At 42.1% G+C, this 21,406-nt stretch overlaps 1 protein-coding gene across 1 annotated transcript; it reads left to right on the top strand.

Moving 5' to 3' along the window:
• Positions 1 to 386: 386 nt before the first annotated feature.
• NPBWR1 (neuropeptides B and W receptor 1) lies at positions 387 to 1,477 on the top strand. The gene has a single exon (XM_055318387.1). The coding sequence runs from the start codon at positions 387 to 389 to the stop codon at positions 1,374 to 1,376; it is 990 nt and encodes a 329-aa protein (XP_055174362.1). The 3' UTR covers positions 1,377 to 1,477.
• The last annotated feature ends 19,929 nt before the right edge of the window (positions 1,478 to 21,406 follow it).

The following is a 21,406-nucleotide window of genomic DNA, read 5'->3' as shown; positions in this document are numbered from 1 at the left end:
TCCTATAAAGGGTAAGGACTCTCTCTCTGTAGCACTTTGCTGGGGCATTCAACTGGTTGGGATAAGATTCCAGCAGCTAGCGGAGAACGATCACGGGGGGGGGGGGCAGATCTGGGGCGCCGCGCCACCCCTCCCTCCCCTCGACGCGGCCCCTGTCGGTACAGCGGCACGTCGACCGTCGTAACCCGGGCTTTCACCTCCGTGTTGCAGCCGGGAGGTCCGCGGCGACGGTGGGCTGGAGGGACCGCCAGGAGCGCGCCTCCCCGGGAGAAGCCGCCGAAGGACTGGAGGCGCAGGTCGGCGCGCAGAGCCGGGCCGGGGAACCGCAGAGCCCCGCGGGGCGCTGCTGGAGGGAAGCGGGTCGCCGGCCCCACTGACTCGCCGGTATGCACAACGGGTCATCCTCGGAGCTGGGGCCCGCCAACGCGTCGTGCTGGGGCCCCGCGCCCGGCTGCCCCAACGCGTCCGGCCCGCCGCCGCCGCTGCCGCCGCCGCTCGCCGTGGCCGTGCCGGTGGTGTACGCGGTGATCTGCGCCGTGGGGCTGGCCGGCAACTCGGCGGTGCTGTACGTGCTGCTGCGGGCGCCGCGCATGAAGACCGTCACCAACCTGTTCATCCTCAACCTGGCCGTGGCCGACGAGCTCTTCACGCTCGTGCTGCCCATCAACATCGCCGACTTCCTGCTGCAACGGTGGCCCTTCGGCGAGCTCATGTGCAAGCTCATCGTGGCCATCGACCAGTACAACACGTTCTCCAGCCTCTACTTCCTCACGGTCATGAGCGCCGACCGCTACCTGGTGGTGCTGGCCACCGCCGAGTCGCGCCGGGTGTCGGGCCGCACGTACAGCGCCGCGCGCGCGGTGAGCCTGGCGGTGTGGGGGCTGGTGACGCTGGTCGTGCTGCCCTTCGCGGTCTTCGCCCGGCTCGACGACGAGCAGGGCCGGCTCCAGTGCGTGCTGGTCTTCCCGCAGCCCGAGGCCTCGTGGTGGCGGGCAAGCCGCCTCTACACGCTTGTGCTGGGCTTCGCCATCCCCGTGACCGCCATCTGCGTGCTCTACAGCATCCTGCTGTGCCGGCTGCGCGCCATACGCCTGGACAGCCACGCCAGGGCTCTGGGCCGCGCGAAGAAGCGGGTGACGCTCTTGGTAGTGGCGATCCTGGCCGTGTGCCTGCTCTGCTGGACGCCCTTCCACCTGAGCACGGTGGTGGCGCTCACCACCGACCTCCCGCAGACGCCGCTCGTCATCGCGGTCTCCTACTTCATCACCAGCCTGAGCTACGCCAACAGCTGCCTCAACCCCTTCCTCTACGCTTTCCTGGACGACGGCTTCCGCAAGAGCCTCCGCCAGCTGCTGGCCTGCCGCGCCGCCGCCTGACTCCCCTCCCGCCCGCCCCGCGCGCCCTGCGCCCCGGTCCTGGGCGCGCCAGCTCCGGCCAGGGCAGAGGGAGCGGGCGCGCGCGGCTCCCCGGGGTCCTCTCCGGGCTGCGGCCTCCTGCCCCCCACCCCCGAAACTTGCGGAAGATGCTCGGGCTCCGGCTCGGACCCGGGCAGACCCGGGCAATCGGACGCGCTGGGACTGCACCGTGGCCAAGCCCTCTAGATGGTCCACGAGCACACTCAGTAAAAGGGTTTGTCGTCTCTGAGAGCGCACGCGGAGCTCCGCCTAATGCCAAGGGGAACCGGGTTGACCCCCGAATCTGACAGGGTAGGGAAGGGAGGGAGAGGGCGGCAGTGCTGCTGGGAATCCCCGCGCGTTCCCCCTCTCTCCACCCGCCCGAGGCCTTGGCAACCTCGGCTCGAGGTGGAGCCCTCCGTGCGGCCCCGGGATGCGGGGAGGCGGGGTAGGGTGGGGGGCTGCGAGAGGCCCAAGGACGCCGCGGGCGCCCCCCGGCGTCGGCTCCGCGCTCTCCCTGCACCTTGCTACGTGGGTGTCGGCAAGGACGCCTGCGCTTTTGTCTGAAACTGGCGAGCAGCCTGCCCAGGAGCTCGAGTCCTCCTCCGCTCACCCCCGTCGCTGGCGAAAAGAGTCAGGGCTCGTGCGTTCTGCGCCCACGCGCCGAAGTGCGCGGGTCCTGCGGAGCGCGGAGTGTCCGTGCGCGCGTGTGCATCCGGCGGAGGCGGGGCTTGGCTGTGACTCCCCACAACGGGGATGAGAACAGTGATGATTCCCTCTTTCTGTGTTAGGTCCTTTCCTCTCTGCCTTTCCTCTTCCCCACTCCTCACTCGAGAAGCTCCGTGACTCTCAGAGTTCGGGGGCGCCCGGCTCGCCCTGCTCCGGGAGGCGGGGGCGCGAGTCTCCCAGGCGCGCCGTTGTGGCGCCTCCTTGCGGAGCCTATTACCAGGCGCCGAGCGTCCGGCAGCCGAGCTCTGCCGGGGAGCGCACCTGCTCACCTGCTAACCGGCGGCGTACAGCCCTGGGTTGCCGGTCCTGCTGCTTTCCACAAAGGACTTCAGTACTCCGGCGCCCCTTGGCCCCGGGTGCCCTCTCACAGCACCGGGAGCAGCTCGTTGCATTTCTTCGTGCGGGTATTGCTTTTCAGGACTGAGAACTTTATAAATATATATGTCCTAATCTCGTAAATTTCTGCGAGGACTGAATGAGGTCAAAAAAGTGAAATGTGGGATCCCTGGGTGGCGCAGCGGTTTGGCTCCTGCCTTTGGCCCAGGGCGCGATCCTGGAGACCCGGGATCGAATCCCACGTCGGGCTCCCGGTGCATGGAGCCTGCTTCTCCCTCTGCCTGTGTCTCTGCCTCTCTCTCTCTCTTTCTCTCTGCGTGTGTGTGTGACTGTCATAAATAAATAAAAAAATTTAAAAAAAGTTAAATGTGCATCCATTCCTTTGATGCCTTTCCTCTCATATTCTTCATCTCTTTCGGGAAGTTGAGACCACTGACGTCCTCATATTTGCCTCTACCAGGTTACTTTCCACAGGGAGCTCTCGATGACCTGTGCTTTGGTCAGTACGAGTCAGGTGAACCTGGTAAATAATCTAGTCCTGGAATCAGAAGGGAGCCCGGCCAGCATCCTGTCTTTACCTTCTCTTATGGGAGACAAAAATGGATTAAGAAGAGATTGAGGCTTGGATTTCCCAGCCCTCTGCACTTTACACCTCAGATGTGACGGCAGAGCCTTAACCAGACGACAGTGCTTGAGCGCAGTGTTTCAAAGGGTTAGTTTTTCTTTGGGATGAATTCCAAACAGGAATGAAAACTAGAAATATTTTTTTCCTGTAGTTGGGTGTTAGGTGCGAAAAAGACTGCGGGTGTTCGGCAGGTTTTGCTTGCTTTGTTTGACGGGCATGATTCAATTTCTCAATTACTTAGGTACAAGATACCTTTTAAAAGTATATACAAGGGGAAAAGTCCCCCTCGGTGGGAGAAAGCAAGCACCTTTTCTGATTTTAGTGAATGATAATTGATTCCTTAGCCCTCAGAGTTATTTAGAACAGTAATTCATAGCCATCAGTTTAGAAAAATGTAAATTTAGAAACTTCTACCTTGGCTCACGAATAATAATAGTAAATTGTCCAAAATACAGAGGGTATTTTTTTTTTATGTCTCCATTTTGAATGATGTACCTTTGAGCAGTCCTCTGCTAGTGGACTTCAGAGACCTCTTGGAGTTCATTACAGTATCTTTCAAATTTCTTGGAAACATTTTATTAATTTTCTTTATGACTCACAAAATTCATGAACTCTCCCAGTACTTTTTTTTTTTTTTTAATTAGAGTTTTTAAGCTTAGAGTAACTGCCACATTATTTAAGGTGATGGGCAAAAAGTCAAGTGGATATTTGGCCACAAACAGCCAGGTGCAATCATGTGGATTTGAAACTTCATCTGTTTTCATAAACTCAGTAGCTGTTCTTTGACATTCTCTGGACACCTAGTGGGGGAAAGCTGAGTAATCCATCTGTCAGTGTCATCCCGGCCAGATTCCCCCCGGGGGCTGTCTGGAAATCTTGAAGAGGACTAGTGGAAAAGATGCACTGGCATCACTGTGTTGGCCACAGCAACGCATGGGGGAAGGGCCCTAGTAGGGTATGTGGGGGGTTAAATAGGGCTTAGTTCAGTTTCACCCTGGCTTTTTAAATCATAGGATGAGCTATTGTGTCATGATTTCTAGATTGTTGCCTTAATATTAGCATATAGAAATCCAAATTGTATGTCTCAGTCTTTCTTTTTATGCCTTAGGTACTGGGTAGAATCAATATGCAAACAGCCATGTACAAGTAGAATTTACTTACAGTATTGTATTGCAAAGGGCCTAACTCTGGGTTGAATTATTGCAGTTTTTGTGGAAATTATGTTGTTTGGTTATACCACCTCTGATGTTTAAAAATATTTGTTTTGCTTTAGTTATCCTAGTAAGGTTATGTAATGTGTGTCTATACTGTCGCTTGAGAAAAGCAAAAACGCTGCTAGTCCACATTGAAAGGAGCTCAGTTTAAAATAAAAGCTGAAACATTCTGAAAAGAAAAGCTGAAATATTCTGTGTGATAAGTGAATATTCTATTGCTTGAGAACATGGGATCCATAATTCAGTCACCTTAGTGCCTTCTAGGGAGAGTTATCTAATGGTTAAGCAGTGAATAAATAGAAATATTTGACAAGGCAAGATTAAGAATGAAATCCCCTCCCCTTTATTTTAGTTGATCGTGAAAATGATGTCTAACTGCTGATTAGCACAAAAACTCTACAACATATGCTGGGTAGAAAAGGCATGATAAACTTTTATCATGTAATCACAAACCTCAGTTATTTAGTATTTGAGTAACTTGTATGAAGAGTGAGATGGGAGAGAAATTCCATATGTTCATAGCACACACATTACTATTTCCACTAACAGTAAGCACAGACATGGCTCATGTGTGCCAGTTGAAGGGGCTAACCAGAAAACCCCTCACATTTAGAGAAAGCTTTCCTTCTCTCAGCCAGCATGCTTGGAAAACAAGCGATATCCCACCACGGATGGCCCTCATCTATGCTTATCCAGATCAAGGAAGGAATCAGAGAATGCTTCACATAATGGTCTTTTACTAGGATAGCCTTTGGTCTGGCAGTTTGGTCCCGTATTATATACAGAAAAAGTTAGCTACAAGGAATTTGGTCCCTTTGGCCAGGCACACAAAGACTAATCAAGACCAATCAGAGCCATCTGTTTCCTCTTCAAGGGATTGTCTCATCCTGTTCCAGCAGAGATGAAATTGGTTGCAATGTATAATTCAAAATTACTAAAAAAAAAAAAAAAACAAAATTACTAGACCATAGAAAACATTGATGTCTTTGAAATACTTAATGGATTAAGCAAGATATACCTGCTTGTATCGTGTGATACAAAGGGAGGATAAGGGATAAGATTTTCTAATAGAACTTCAATCCAAATGCATATTCTTTAAGGTACATGGTGTTGTTAAAGGTTATATAAGAATAAAACTTTCTGGACCAGGGATGGCTGCTTGTAATCTGCATGCTTTATGCATATGGAGTTGTACTCTAGGATGCACCATTTATGAAAATAGAATGTTAATAGCACCTCTGTTTTATATAGGATAGAATTTTGCAATGGATGACACTGTCCTTCAGTTGAGGGCAAGGTACATTAATTTATGTCATATTTTTTAAGGTTACTCAAAGACATATCACATCAATTAAAAAATGAGAAGAGGGAAGAAAAGTTAAAATGACACCTCTGAGAAACTGTTAAAATTGATGAACTACATGCTTCCTACAGTCCAGAGCAGGATTTCTCTTTTGACAAATACCTACTGGCAACAAGAGTAGTTTGCATTCCCAGCAAATGCCTCAAGTGCCATCTTTGACCAGATGTCCCATTGCAGTATGGCCTGGGGAGTCAGCTCAGCATCATTTTGTGCACAAAGCATCTTTTTTCTCTTACAAAGTCTGGGTAATCTGCAGAGGTGTCCCAGATGGTTGTTTGTTTGTTTGTTTTTAATTCAAGTATAGTTAACATTCAGTGTTGTATTAGTCCCAGGTATGTACAATATCAACAATCCTACATATTACTCAATTATCGTCATGGTAAGTGTACTCTTTAATCTTCTTTACCTAATTCCCCCATTCTCCCACTCACCTCCCCTCTGGCAACCAACAATTTGTTCTCTACATTTAAGAGTCTGGTTTTTGTTTGTTTGTTTGACTCTTCTTTGTTTCTTAAATTTGACATATGAGTGAAATCGTATGGTATTTGTCTTTCTCTAACTGGCTTATTTCACATGAGCATTAGACCCTCAATGTTGTTGCAAATGGCAGAATTTTGTTCTTTCTTATGGATATATTTTTTTAAAAAAGATTTTATTTATTTATTTATTTATTCATGAGAGACACAGAGAGAGAGAGGCAGAGACATAGGCAGAGGGAAAATCAGGCTCCAAAGAATCCCAATGTGGGACTCTATCCCAGGACTCCGGGGTCATGCCCTGAGCCAAAGGCAGACGCCCAACTGCTGAGCCACCCAGGCATCCCTCTATATCTATATCTGTATCTATATCTATATCTATGTCTATATATTTATCTCACTTCTTTATTCATTCATCTATGGATGGACACTTGGCTTGTTTTGTAAATAATGCTGCAATAAACATAGGGGTGCATATATCTTTATAGTAAAGATTGAAATCAGGAAGTGTCATATCTCCTATCTTGTTTTTTCTCAGGACTGTTTTAACTATTTAGGGTCTTTTCTGGTTCCATTTAAGTTGTAGGGTTGTTTTTTCTACTACAAAAAATGGCATTAGATCTCATTAGAGATTACATTAAATCTACAGATGGTGCTGGGTACTATTGACATTTTAACTATATTAATTTTTCCAATCCATGAATATGGGATACTTTTACATTTATTTATACCTTCTTTGATTTCTTTCATCAATGTCTTGTAGTTTTCAGAGTAGAGATCTTTCACTTCCTTGGTTAAGTTTATTCCTAAGTATTACACTGTTTCTAATGCTATTGTAAATGGGATCTTTTTCTTTTTCAGATAATTCAGTGTTTGTATATAGAAATGCTACCGAGTTTTGTCTGTTAACTTTGTATCCTGACAGTTTACTGCATTTGCTGATTAGATCTAACAGCTTTTGGTGAACTCTTTAGGATTCTCTACATATAAAATCATGCATTTACAAATAGGACAATTTGACTGCTTCCTTTTGAATTCTGATTCCTTTTAAATATTTTTGTCACCTGATTTCTCTGGCAAGGACTTCCAGCACTATGTTAAGGATTAGCGGTGAGTGTGGGCACCCTTGTCTTGTTTCTGACCTTACAGGAAATTTTCAACCTTTCACCATTGAGTATGATGTTCACTGTGGGCTTATCATATACGGCCTTCATTATTTTGAGGTACATTTCTTCTGCACCTAATTTGTTAAGAATTTTTATCATGAACAGATCTTAAATTTTGTCAGATACTTCTTATGTGTCTCTTGAGATGAGAATTTTTTCTTTCATCCTATTAATATATCACATTACTTGATTTGCATATGTTGAGCCACTCCTTCTCCGGTTACTGTGGCCAAGTTCAAAAAGGGTGTTGCCTGAGTTCTCCTCTGGGATTTTGATGGAATCTTGTCTCACATTTAGATCTTTCATCTATTTTGAGTTTATCTTTGTGTATGGTGCAAGAGAGTGGTCCAGTTTCATTCTTCTGCATGTGGATGTCCAATTTTCCCAGCACCATTTATTGAAGAGACTGTCTTTCTTCCAGTGGATCGTCTTTCCTCCTTTATCGTATATTAGTTGAGCATAAAGTTCAGGGTCCACTTCTGGGTTCTCTGTTCTGTTCCATTGATCTATATGTCTGTTTTTGTGCCAGTACCACACTGTCTTGATGAACACAGCTTTGAGGTACAACCTGAAATCTGGCATTGTGATGCCCCCAGATATGGTTTTCTTTTTTTAAAATTCCCCTGGCTGTTTGGGGTCTTTTCTGATTCCACACAAATCTTAAAATAATTTGTTCTAAGTCTCTGAAGAAAGTCCATGGTATTTTGATAGGGATTGCATTATACGTGTAAATTGCCCTGGGTAACATTGACATTTTCACAATATTAATTCTGCCAATCCATGAGCATGCAATATTTTTCCATCTCTTTGTGTCTTCCTCAATTTCTTTCAGAAGTGTTCTGTAGTTTTTAGGGTATATTTTGAGAACCATTTGAATGGTAAATGGTTCTCCAACCTTTTATTTTCAGGTTGTAGGTGTCCTTCTGTCTAAAATGAGTCTCTTGTAGACAGCAAATAGATGGGTCCTGCTTTTTTTATCCAGTCTGAAACTCTGCGCCTTTTGATGGGGTCATTAAGCCCATTCACGTTCAGAGTTACTATTGACAGATATGAGTTTAGTGTCATCATGATATCTATTTAGTCCTTGTTTTTGTGGATTGTTCCACTGAACTTCTTCTTAAAGGGGAGTTTTAAGAGTCCCCCTTAAAATTTCTTGCAGAGCTGGTTTGGAGGTCACATATTCTTTCAGTTCCTGCCTGTCTTGGAAGCTCTTTATCTCTCCTTCCATTTTGAATGAGAGCCTTGCTGGATAAAGTATTCTTGGTTGCATGTTCTTCTCATTTAGGACCCTGAATATATCCTGCCAGCCCTTTCTGGCCTGCCAGGTCTCTGTGGAGAGGTCTGCTGTTACCCTAATATTCCTCCCCATGAAAGTCAGGGACTTCTTGTCTCTTGCTGCTTTAAGGATCTTCTCTTTATCTTTGGAATTTGCAAGCTTCACTATTAGATGTCGAGGTGTTGAACGGTTTTTATTGATTTTAGGGGGGGATCTCTCTATTTCCTGGATCTGAATGCCTGTTTCCCTTCCCAGATTGGGAAAGTTTTCAGCTAGGATTTGTTCAAATACATATTCTGGCCCTCTGTCCCTTTCGGCGCCCTCGGGAACCCCAATTAAACGTAGGTTTTTCTTCCTCAGACTGTCATTTATTTGCCTTAATCTGTCTTCATGGTCCCTTAATTGATTGTCTCTTTTTTCCTCAGTTTCCCTCTTTGCCATCAACTTGTCTTCTATGTCACTCACTCGTTCTTCCACCTCGTTAACCCTCGTCGTTAGGACTTCTAGTTTGGATTGCATCTCATTCAATTGATTTTTAATTTCTGCCTGATTGGATCTAAATTCTGCAGTCATGAAGTCTCGTGAGTCCTTAATGCTTTTTTCTAGAGCCACCAGTAGCTGTATAATGGTGCTTCTGAATTGGCTTTCTGACATTGAAGTGTAATCCAGATTTTGTAACTCTGTGGGAGAGAGGGCTGTTTCTGATTCTTTCTTTTGAAGTGAGGTTTTCCTTCTAGTCATTTTGCTCAGTGCAGAGTGGCCAAAAACAAGTTGTATTGGAACACGGGGGAGTATCACTGGTCCGTCCAGCTGGTCTTCTGGGGGAGGGGCCTGCTGTGCTGATTTTCAGGTGTTAGCACTTGGGGGAGCTGCTCTGCCCCTGCCTGCTGCAGGGCTCAGCGGGGGTTGTTTACCCCGTGAGGTCTCAGGAGGAACAGCCCCAGTGGCTATGGCAACTCTGGCATCTTTGATCCTGGGTATCAATCCCAGTTGATCATGGTAAATAATCCTTTAATGTACTGTAAATTTGGCTTGTTACTATTTTATTGAGAATCTTTGCATGCATATTCACCAGGAATATTGGTCTGTATTTTTCTTTCTTGATAGTATCCTTTTCTGGCCTTGATGTCATGATAATAGAGACTCACAACATGAGTTTGGGTGTTCCACACTCCCCAACATTTTGGAAGAGTTTGAGGAGAGTTGGTGTTAATTCTTTAAATGTCTGGTAAAATAACCAGTGAAGCAGTTTGGTCCTGGGCTTTTCCTCATTGGGAGATCTTAAATTACTCATTGAATTTCCATACTAGTAATTATCCTGTTCAGACTTTCTATTTTTTCCTCACTCCTTTTTTTGTAGTTTGCATGTTTCTAAAATTTGCTTTCATTTCTTCTGGATTTTTCAGTTTGGCAGTTTGTTGGCATATAGTCATTTATGGTAGCCTCTTATGATCCTTTTACACTTTTTATATCTTCTTGATGGATTAACATTTCTCTAGTTTTATGTATAATGTCCTTTTCTCACTTACAATTTTATTTGGGTCCTGACTCTTTTTCTTGACTAGTCTAGCTAAAGGTTTGTCAGTTTTATTTATCTTTTCAAAGGACCAGCTTTTAGTTTGGTTAATCTTTACTATTGTTTTCCCGTCTTCTATTTCATTTATCACTGCTGTAATCTTTGTTAGATTACTTTGCCAACTGTGGGCGCAGTATGTTCTTTTTTATCTAGGTCCTTAAGATGTAAAGTTAGGTTGTTTATTTGCTATCTTTTTTGCTTCTTAATGTAGGCATTTATTGCAAAGAACCTCCCTCCTAGAACTGCTTTTGCTGCATCTTATACGTTTTGGTATGTTGTGTTTCCATTTTTGTCTCAAGATGCTTTTTTGATTTCCTCTTTAGTATCTTCTTTGATCCATAGGCTGTTCAGAAGAGTGTTGTTTAATTTTAATGTATTTGTAATTTTTCCAGTATTCCTTTTGTTATTGACTCTGGCTTCATACATTGTGATTACAGAAGAAACTTGGTACGAATTCAATGTTCTTGAGTTTGCTAAGATTTGTTTCTTGGCCTACCATATAGGGTCTATCCTAGAAAATTTTCCTTGTGCACTTGAAAAGAATGCATATTCTATTGTTGGATAGAATGTTCTGTATGTCTGTGAGGTCCATTTGATCTCTATTGTTCAAATGTGCTGTTTCCTCATTGATTCTCTTTCTGGATCATCTATCTCTTGTTAAGAGTGGGGTATTAAAGCTCCCAACTATTAGAGTATTGCTATTTATTTCTCCATTTATCTCTGTTAGTTTTTGCTTTCTATATTTAGGTGCTCTGATGTTGGGCCCATAAATATTTATAATTGTTATATCTTCTTGATGGATTGACAGCTTTATCATTAAATAATGACATTCTTTGTCTCTTTTTGCCACTCTTAATTTAAAGTAAATTTTGTCTGATATAAGTATAGCTACCCTTTTGTTTTTGTTGTGTTGTTGTTACTATTTGCTTCAAATATTTTTTTTTCTCTCAGTCTCTATGTGTCTTTAAGGCTAAGTCAATCTCTTATAGGCAACATTATCATTGGGTCTTGTCTTTTTATTCATTCAACCATTCTATGTCTTTTGAATGTTAAATTTAATCTATTTACATTTTAAGTAAATGTATTTATACATAAGTAAATGTTTATTTATATGTAAATGTTTATTAAATTTAATTAAAGTAAAGTAAATTTAATTAGAGTAATTAAAGGTTTATTTATATGTAAAGACTTACTATTGCCATTGTTCATTGTTTTCTGATTGTTTTGTAGATCCATTGTTCCTTATTTCTCATCCTGCTGTTGTTTTTGTATTTTTTTTTAATTTTTTTTTAATTTATGATAGTCACAGAGAGAGAGAGAGAGGCAGAGACACAGGCAGAGGGAGAAGCAGGCTCCATGCACCGGGAGCCCGACGTGGGATTCGATCCCGGGTCTCCAGGATCACGCCCTGGGCCAAAGGCAGGAGCCAAACCGCTGCGCCACCCAGGGATCCCTGTTTTTGTATTTTGATGTCTTTTGGAAACAGTATGTTTTGACTTCTTCATCATGTTCTTTTGTGCAATTACTACAGATTTTTCTCTTGTGGTTACCATGAGGCTTACACAAATATCCTCACATCATAGCACTCTAGTTTAAATTAATAACTTCAATGGCATTTTTATCCTCTTTACACTTTTCTTTCTCCTCCTCCTCACATTTTAGGTTATTGATGTTTCAATTATATATGTATTGTGTAACTAATAGCAGATTTTTGTTGCCATGATTATTTTTACTACATTTGTTTTTTTAACTTTTAAACTAGATTTGTAAGTGAATTATGCACCACCATTACCATATTACAGAATCTAACTTTGACTATATATTTGCCATTACCAATGAGTTTTATGCTGCCTTCTTATGTTTTTCTGATAACAATTAGCATCCTTTTATTTTTACTCAGAGGACGCTTTAAAATTTCTTATAAGGCAGGTCTAGTGTCAATAAATTCCCTCAGCTTTTGTTTGGTCAGGAAAGTCTTTATCCCTACTTCATTTCTGTAGGATGGCTTTGCTAAGTATAGAATTCTTGGTTGACAGGTTTTTTTCCCCCAATATTTTATAGATCTCATCCCATTCCATCCTGAAATATTTCTGTTGCAAAATTCAGTGATAGTCTCAGGAGGGCTTCCTTGCATGTCACTTTTCTCTTTTGCTGCTTTCAAAATTCTTTCTTATTTTTTTTTTTTTTACAATTTAATTAAAACATACTTTAGTGTAGCCCTATTCAGATTTAACCCATTTGGGATCCTTTAGGTCTCTTGGATCTGGTGTCTACTCTGTCCTCAGGTAAAGGCACTTTTCAACCATTATTGTTTCAAATATGCTTTCTGTACCTTTTTCTTTCTCTTCTCCTCCTGGGATTTCCATACTATGAATATCATTTCTTTTCATGGTGTCCCATAAGTCCAGTGGGCTTTCTTCACTTTTTTTTTTCCATTCTTCTTTTTGCTCTTCTGGCTGGCTATTTTCCAGTGTCCTATCATCCGGGTCACTGATTCTTTCTTCTGCAGAGTAGAGTCTGTTTTTGAAATTGTCTGTTGAATTCTTCAGTTCAACGATTGTATTTTCCAGCTCTAGGATTTTTGTTTGTATTTTTTGATGGTTTCTGTTTCTTCATTGAACTTCTTATTTTGTTTTGTTTCATTTGTTGTTTTCCTGATTTTATTTAATCATCTCTTTGTGTGTTCTTGTAGTTCACCAAATTTCCTTAAGGGAATTATTGTGAATTCTTTGACAGTACATGAATCTTTATTTCTTTAGGATCAGTTATTAAAACTTTGTGAGTGTACGTGTGTGTGTGTGTGTGCATGTGTGTGTGGTGTGATATTTACCTGATTTTTATTATTATTATTATTATTATTATTATTATTATTATTATTGATTTCTTACACTGGCATCTGTATATTTGAGTAAGTGGTCTCCTCTTCCAGACTTTGCAGTTTTTTTTCAGTGGAGATAGTTTTTCACCAGTCAGCTCAGTTTGGGTTTCTAAATGTGTCTGCTGGCATCATCTTTGGGCAAGAGGGCCTGTTATTAGGGTCGATTTTTGGGCAAGGCAATTGTTCAAGCTCTGAGGTTGGAGATGGGAGCATGCTGAAAACAGCTGGAGAGAACTGCTGGCCTGGTTCCCTGCCCAAGTGAGGCTGCAGAAGAAGCTCCATTGTGGCATGGATTCTCTGGCTAGGCTGTATCCAGTTGGGACTTGGTAGTACACTCAGCAGTAGGTAGAGCTATGAATTAGCTTCCCTTCCCTGGCAGGGCAGCAGGATGGGCCCCAGGGCAGCTTGTTGTTTGGGGACCACATCAGGCAAGAGTGTTCACTGAATATCCTGGTCAGGTAAAGCTACTGGGTTTTGCCTGCAGAAAGGGAAAGCTGTGGAATATGTTCTCTCTTCTGGCACCACTGTAAACAGCTCTGTCGGATAGGCTACATAGTTTCCTATGTGCTCTGGTAAGGTTCCCTGGTTGGGCAGGCTGAAACTGTATTCAGCAACAGTGGGGCTACAAATTATTTCCCTGCCTCGTGCAGCAAGAGAAACAGCTCCAAGACCACGAAGGCACTTTGTGGCCTTTAGTCAAGCTGACTCACATGCTCCAAGTTCCCTGGCCAAACAGGGCCATTGACTTTGCTCTGAGGATGATCAGCTCCATCTGCTAACCTCTCAGATGCAATGTTGCTGCGTTATACAGCAGCTTCCAAGTGCCCTTGTCAGCCCTTCCTGTCAGTTGGGGCCAGAGACCATACTCTGCAGCAAGTAGGGTTATGACCCAGCTCTCTTGCCTTGTCAGTGCTGGAATGGCCTACTTCAGGTGATTCCAAAGTTTTCTTGAGCATGTTTCCACATTGGGAGGGGCTGGGAGCCATCTCCATGGAGGTGGACTATGAATTAACTCTTCTACCTGGGCAGAGCAGGGAGCCCTCTATGCCTGTTCCTGGTCTTGCTCTGAAGATCAGCTCTGCCTTATGACCTCTTGGCTCTAATATTCCTGTGTTACCCAAGCTTTTGGGTGGTCTTTCCAGCCTTTCCAGTCAGGTGGGACAGGGGTCCTGGGATCCAGCCCTGCATCAGACTCTGTGCTCAGCAGAGAGTCTGCTTGAGGATTCTTTCTCTCCCACTCCTTCTGGTCCTCTCCCCGCTCATGTGCTCTCATAAATAAATAAATAAATAAATAAATAAATAAATAAATAAATAAATAAATAAATGAAAGAACCTCCACAGCGGGTAGGGGATGGGCGGGCCAGGCCCTAGTACTGGCAAAACTTCTCCTTTGAGGACCCAAATCAGGAAGACTTGCACCCCCCTGAGTTTCCTGGTCAGACTGCACCACTGACTTCATTCTGTAGATGAACTAAGCTGCTGGTCTGGGCTACTACTTGGGGTCCATAAGTATGAACTTCGTCTGTCAAGATCTGAGTGCTGGTTGTGAGAAGCTCCTTCCCTCTTCTCACACACAGTCAGATACCCAAGATTGACCTGCAGATCCCCCTGAGATCCCAGGGGGCAAAACTAGAGTAGAGATACCACAAACAATTCACAATGCTGATTTTTCCCCCCTCTGATTTCTCTTTTCCCACTAAAGGAGACATAGACTCAAGGAGACCTCTCTGTGTGGTACTACACTGGTTATCAGCCGGGAGGAGCAATGTGGTCAGCATGGAACCCCTTCTCTTACCTTCCAGTGTGGCCTCTCTTGGTCTTTGTGCCTCAGTCTCACATGTGTGCTAAGATTCTCTCAGTAGTGTCTTATCCATGAATAGCTGTTAGTTCTTCTCGTAAGGAGGTGTGACGTTATAAATGATCTGTGTCACCATCTTGGTGACGTCATTCTCCCATGTAACAGATTCAATGAAATTTAGTTATTCTTTTTACTGACCTAGAGGAACTCAGTAAGAAGTCAGTTATGTGGAAAAGCTCAGTGTTTAAAAGTAGATATGGCATCTAAAATGCCATAAAATGTCTGGGAGTTAAATGATAAATTCAAGTAATATAAAATATTAAGTGTCTCTGACAATAAATACCCTGCTATTTGGAGGTAACTACATGTAGTCTTGTCAAAAATACAACTCACTTGAAGCAGAATCACATCTCTATAATAATTCAGTGCCCCCCCCATGCCCAGGCATATCTGACCTAGGTTGCTTTATTCAGGTGCCCCCAGGCTTCCTTTAAAATCCACTAAATCAGGTTCTCTGGGTACGCAGGTAGCAACATCTCTAAAACTCTCTGATTGGATTTCATAATGCAACATGTGGAGCAGAGCTACTCAGGTGACATCTCTGTGGAGAATGAATGTCATAACATGCCACTGAGCTGTGTGGCATTACTGTGGTAAAACTGAGATGCTAGACATGACTTTATTTTCTTACATATCATTGCATTAATGATTTGGGGCCTGATTTTAACTGATCTTTTTCAGAAGCTTTCACTTTTCTTGCCTAATCATTGTTTAAGTTCTGTTTTATAATAATACAGTAGAATCATTTGAATAACTAATAATACTGTCTAAGATATCAAAATATCGATTGTTTAGGCTGCCCAAGTCAAAGGCATCTCTTCTTTTAGGGATTAAAAAAATCATGTGAGAATTATTTTGTTGGCCTTCTGGCATGTGTCAAAGGTCTATTTTCCTTCTGGTATTAATACATTGAAATAGAAACAATGCTCAAAATAACATTCTCTTTGTGAATAATGGCTTATGCTCAGTGAGTTAAAAAGTAAACTGGTTCTATTAATTTTGTTAATCTTGGGATGCCTGGGTGGCTCAGTGGTTGAGCATCTGCGTTTGGCTCAGGGCATGATCCTGGAGTCCCAGGAAGGAGTCCCACATCGGGATCCCTGCGAGGAGCCTGCTTCTCCCTCTATGTCTCTGCCTCTCTCTCTGTGTCCATCAGGAATAAATAAATAAAATCTTTAAAAAATCTTTATTTATTAATCGCAATAGGAGGAGCCACACTGATACAATAAACCTACAGGAGCTTAGGTTTTCCTCTCTAGTTGTTTAAGGTATTTGTGAAAAATGGACTTGCCTGCCACCTTAAGGATGATTTATGCAGAAAAAAATCACTATATTTAAAAAATTGTAGTTTATTTTTAAAAATGAAGATGTACTCATCAGAAAACTTCAGAAAAAATACTGATTTTTTTTTCACTTGCTGAGATCCTATCTAACAGATTCCTTAATTATTTTTAATGTCATAATATTCTATAGGCAGTGAAAATATAATAGCTTCTACCATTTCTTTTTTTTTAATTTATTTATGATAGTCATAGAGAGAGAGAAAGAGAGAGAGGCAGAGACACAGGCAGAGGGAGAAGTAGGCTCCATGCACCGGGAGCCCGACGTGGGATTCGATCCCGGGTCTCCAGGATCGCGCCCTGGGCCAAAGGCAGGCGCCAAACCGCTGCGCCACCCAGGGATCCCTACCATTTCTTTATTGTTGTTCCTTTACTATTCTTATTTTATTTTTTAAAAAATATTTATTTATTTCAGAAAGGGAGACAGAACATGGAAGACTCCTAACTCTGGGAAACGAACTAGGGGTGTTGGAAGGGGAGGAGGGCAGGGGATGGGGGTGACTGGGTGGCAGGCACTGAAGTGGGCACTTGATGGGATGAGCACTGGGTGTTATTCTGTATGTTGGCAAATTGAACACCAATAAAAAATAAATGTATTATTTTAAAAATTTATTTATTTATTTATTTATTTATTTATTTATTTATTTATTTATTTATTTATTTATGAGAGCACATGAGTGGGGAAAGGACCAGAAGGAGTGGGAGAGAAAGAATCCTCAAGCGGACTCTCTGCTGAGCACAGAGTCTGATGCAGGGCTGGATCCCAGGACCCTAAGATCATGATCTGAGATGAACTCAAGAGTCACACACTTTACCTATTGAGCCACCAAGGTGCCCCTAGTATTCTTATTTTATTTTTTTATTTTTATTAATTTATTTTTACTATTCTTATTTTAAATATTTTTTTCTTTTTATTACAATGGGCATCATCTTCATGCATATGTTTTACGTTTTTTAAAAATTTTTGTTTCCTTACAGTATGGCTATAAATAGAATTACTCCCTTACTTTTTCATATTTAAGCTGTATAGCCCTAGACCCTCCCCTCCTCTCTCCTGCCATATGACGGCGTATCTCCCTATCAAACATCACCTGCATCATAAGTGCTCTTGATTCCTCTTTCTCACCTTCTCAGCTTGTTCCTTTTGGCTATCTCCAGCCTCTTCTAAATTACCTACATTTACCTTCTGCTACATAATGCTTTTTTAAAAAAAAATTTATTTATTCATAAGAGACAGAGAGAGGCAGAGACAGAGGCAGAGGGAGAAGCAGCCTCCATGCAGAGACCCCGATGTAGGACTCGATCCTAGTATCACGGGATCACGCCCTGGGCCAAAGACAAACGCTCAACCACTGAACCACCCAGGCATCCCTACATGATGCTTATTGATATCAAAGGTTCTAGTATCATTAACACTTAAAAGAATTTTTGCCTTGAATTTTTCTTCATAGATGAATGCCTTCATAGATGAATGTAGAAGGAATGACAGAATTAGAAAAATCATCACTTTGCAGTTATAGTATCAACCATTTTGCAATAATTGATTCAAGCAAGGCTTATCAATGAATACCAAAACTATTGGGTGAAGGATTTATTGGGAACAAGGATATTTGCGTGCCAAGATAGTATTTCAAAGATTACTGGCTAATTGTGAGAATAAAAATGGAGTGCCTTTCTAAAGAAGAAATCTGGTTGTATTATCGAGTAACGAAATTAGCATGATTAATGACATGATGGCCTAATATTAAGTGCTATCTGATACCATGGACTCTAATGTATAGAGGTACCTATATACACATACACATATACATATTCCAGGCACTATAATGTATGTCACGAACTGAAGCATTTGACTAACTCCTGGTTAACAGAGAAAAGCTAGAGATAGGGGAATAGGAAAAAGAGTATCATGAAGAAATAATCACACAAATCTAGAATGCAGGACATTTCTATGTTTTGTTGAATTATCTAAAAAAGTCATTGTAACACACACCCAAAGAGATGGGGGAATGTTCTAGGTTAAAAGAAACTGAAGAAAAATAATGATCAAAGGCAATGTATGCACCTTGACCAGATCCTGATTTGGAATACCAGCTCTAAAGAAGCATTCACAAACCACTGGGGAAATTTGAATGTGGATTAGATTTTAGAAATTATCAGGGAGATTTTGGTAATTTCTTTTGTTGTGTTAATGAGATTGTGGTTGGAGAGGAGAATCTGTCTATTCTTAGGCTATGACGACATAAACATTTCAGGGTGATATGTCATGATGTCCGTGATTTATTTTCAAATTATTTGGCACAATATCTATGTATGTGTACATGTAATTATGTAAATAAAGAAAATACATCAAAATATTTACTGTTAGATGGAAATGGGTACTTGTATTCTTCTTTCAACTTTTCTGTGAATGTAAACACTTTTATAAACCTTTCTATATGTCTACTTTTCATACTTTGCATATTTAAACACTTTTTTGGGGAAAGAGAATACAAACTTCTGTACAAGAAACAGTCTCTGACCATGTTTCTTCTAAATCTATTGATCTTTCATATACATCCCTCTACAGCCAGTCTTGGAAGCATTGCACCCCATTTTGTCTGCACTTTCTCCCTCACCTAGCTCTGTGGGTACCTCTAAGCTTGGCTTCCTATTCTGACAATCCACTCAAATGAGCTCAGAATTCCTGTCCAGCAAACATTTCCTCTGATCTTTAGACTTGTATGTCTAATATGCCCCCCTCCATATTATACATTTGAAGAACCTATGTACGTCATCCAAAAATAAGAAAGGAAGGAATCGAACCCCCTAAAACTGGTTTCAAGCCAGTGTCATAACCATTATGTCTTTCTCAATTAGGAGGTATTAATAAAACATTACATGACTTTGTCAAAGTCAAATTATAGGTGAAACCCCCATATATCTCTATGGCGTACCCTTTTCAACTCGGATTACAGGACGCGACCTCCCCTATCATAGAGGAGCTAATTCATTTCCATGATCATACATTAATAATCGTATTCTTAATCAGCTCATTAGTTCTTTATATTATTTCACTAATATTAACCACTAAACTAACCCACACAAGTACAATAGACGCACAAGAAGTAGAAACAGTTTGAACCATTCTGCCCACCATTATCCTTATTCTAATTGCACTACCTTCCCTCCGAATTCTCTATATGATGGACGAAATCAATAATCCATCCCTGACTGTAAAAACAATAGGCCACCAGTGATACTGAATCTATGAATATACTGACTACAAAGATCTAAACTTTGACTCTTATATAATCCCAACACAAGAACTAAAACCAGGAGAACTTCGACTATTAGAAGTCGACAACCAAGTCATCCTCCCAATAGAAATAACTGTTAGAATAATATCTAATAATCTAATATCTACCTAATATCTTACTCAGATGTCTCAGAACAATCTTATGTGTAACAAGCCCCCAGCAGAGCATTTGTCATCACTCGGACCCCATCCTAAACCTATGTGCTTCTGCACTCCCCACATCTATACATAGCTCCATCTGGACATTTGTTTTTGGTTTCTTGCCCCTTTTCTGCCCCTATATCCAGTTTATCAGCAGGAGTTTTTGATTCTATCTTTAAACTAGATCTTGATTGAGTGTCTGAATGATTCTCTCTCCCCAGCACTGTACCTCTCTCTTTCCCCTCTGTCTCTCTTCCTCTTCACAGAAGTCACCCTTGCACAACCTAGAAAATAATTGTTTCTAGAATAGAAACAAGAAATTGATTCTAGAATAGAAACAAGAAATTGTTTCTATTACTACCATTTCTTGCCAGCACTACTGAAACAATCTTGTAATGGATAATGTTCTAGAGGGAACTGCATGATTCCACTCTAGTTCATTACCTGGCCACTTTTTACCATAGTCACCACACTCCCACAGCTGTGGCTGCACTATGACAACATCCAACACCTCCCCACTGCTGTGTATGCACCTGCTCTTTGCCAGGGATGCCTCCTCAGCTCCCAGGTAAGAAGACAAACCTTTTGAAGAGCAGAAGGGCAAAGCTCACTTGATCTTGATTTTCAGTACAAATACAGACTGTGAAATCAGGATCCCATGATCCTTCTGACTTTTTTGAGTTTGGCCAATTGTTTTTCTCATTCTTAAAGTCAACCTAAATTTTGTCTCCTTAGAAAGAAGATCTTGCCATACTACTTGTTCTTGTTCTCTATTTTGACTGCTTGTTAGTTTCTATTACATTTTTTAGGTATTTTGTATCTTTATTTACTCAGCTGTTGTCTATCATTCCCACTGGCATGTGAGGAGCACTCTGAGGACCAGCATTGCGCTTTCTGGATCACCACTGAATCCTGACTTCTACAACAGAATCTGAGGCATAGAGGTATGCAGTTAATTAAACAAAGAGGCCATTAGACTGAGGTGGTTCTAATGCCTTAACAGCCAATGGGAGTAAACCAAAACCTAAGCCTGTGAGTGTCTCATGGTTAAGAAGTTGAAACAATCACAAATAGCCAAACAGGCTTTCTCAAATAGAGCAACTGCTTAAGCTATACCCAATCAAATGGTTTCCTTGCTTGACTTCCACCTCTTCTCTATAAGTTTCTCCCCTACCTCCGCTTGGTGGAATACTCCTGACCACTTCCAGGTTGGTGCTGCCTGACTTAAGTAGATTTGTTTCTCAAATAAACTCAAACTTTTTTTTAAAAAGATTTTATTTATTTATTCATGAAAGACACACACACACAGACATAGGCAGAGGGAGAAGCAGACTACCCGCAGGGACCCGGGTGTGAGGCTCAATCCTGGGACTCTGGGATCATGACCTGAGCTGAAGGCAGAAGCTCAACCACTGAGCCACCCAGGCGCCCAACTCAAACTTTTTAGTATGCTTCAGTGTATCTTTCAATAATAGGTACCAACCCGATGACTGCTTTGGAATGGAGAGATAAATGACTGAATATCTTTAAATCCAGACTAGGTTTAAGGCAGCTTCACTGCATGGTTTGTCATTCATACCAAGAGTTTAAAGTTTTGGTGAGTTTTCTTTGAAATTTTAAAAAGTCCTGAAAATGATTTAGATTCAGAGCAGATAAAAGTCTGTTTTTGAGATGAGCCACCAGAGGGAGCACTGAGACAATTTTTCTAAGAAAAAATGCTCCATTATTAATTATTC

The sequence above is a fragment of the Nyctereutes procyonoides genome, unplaced genomic scaffold, assembly GCF_905146905.1.
Source record: "Nyctereutes procyonoides isolate TBG_1078 unplaced genomic scaffold, NYPRO_anot_genome, whole genome shotgun sequence".
NCBI classification, from domain to species: Eukaryota; Metazoa; Chordata; class Mammalia; order Carnivora; family Canidae; genus Nyctereutes; species Nyctereutes procyonoides.
The sequence above is the reverse complement of the archived record's forward strand: the minus strand, read 5'-3'. Positions and strand labels throughout refer to the sequence as shown.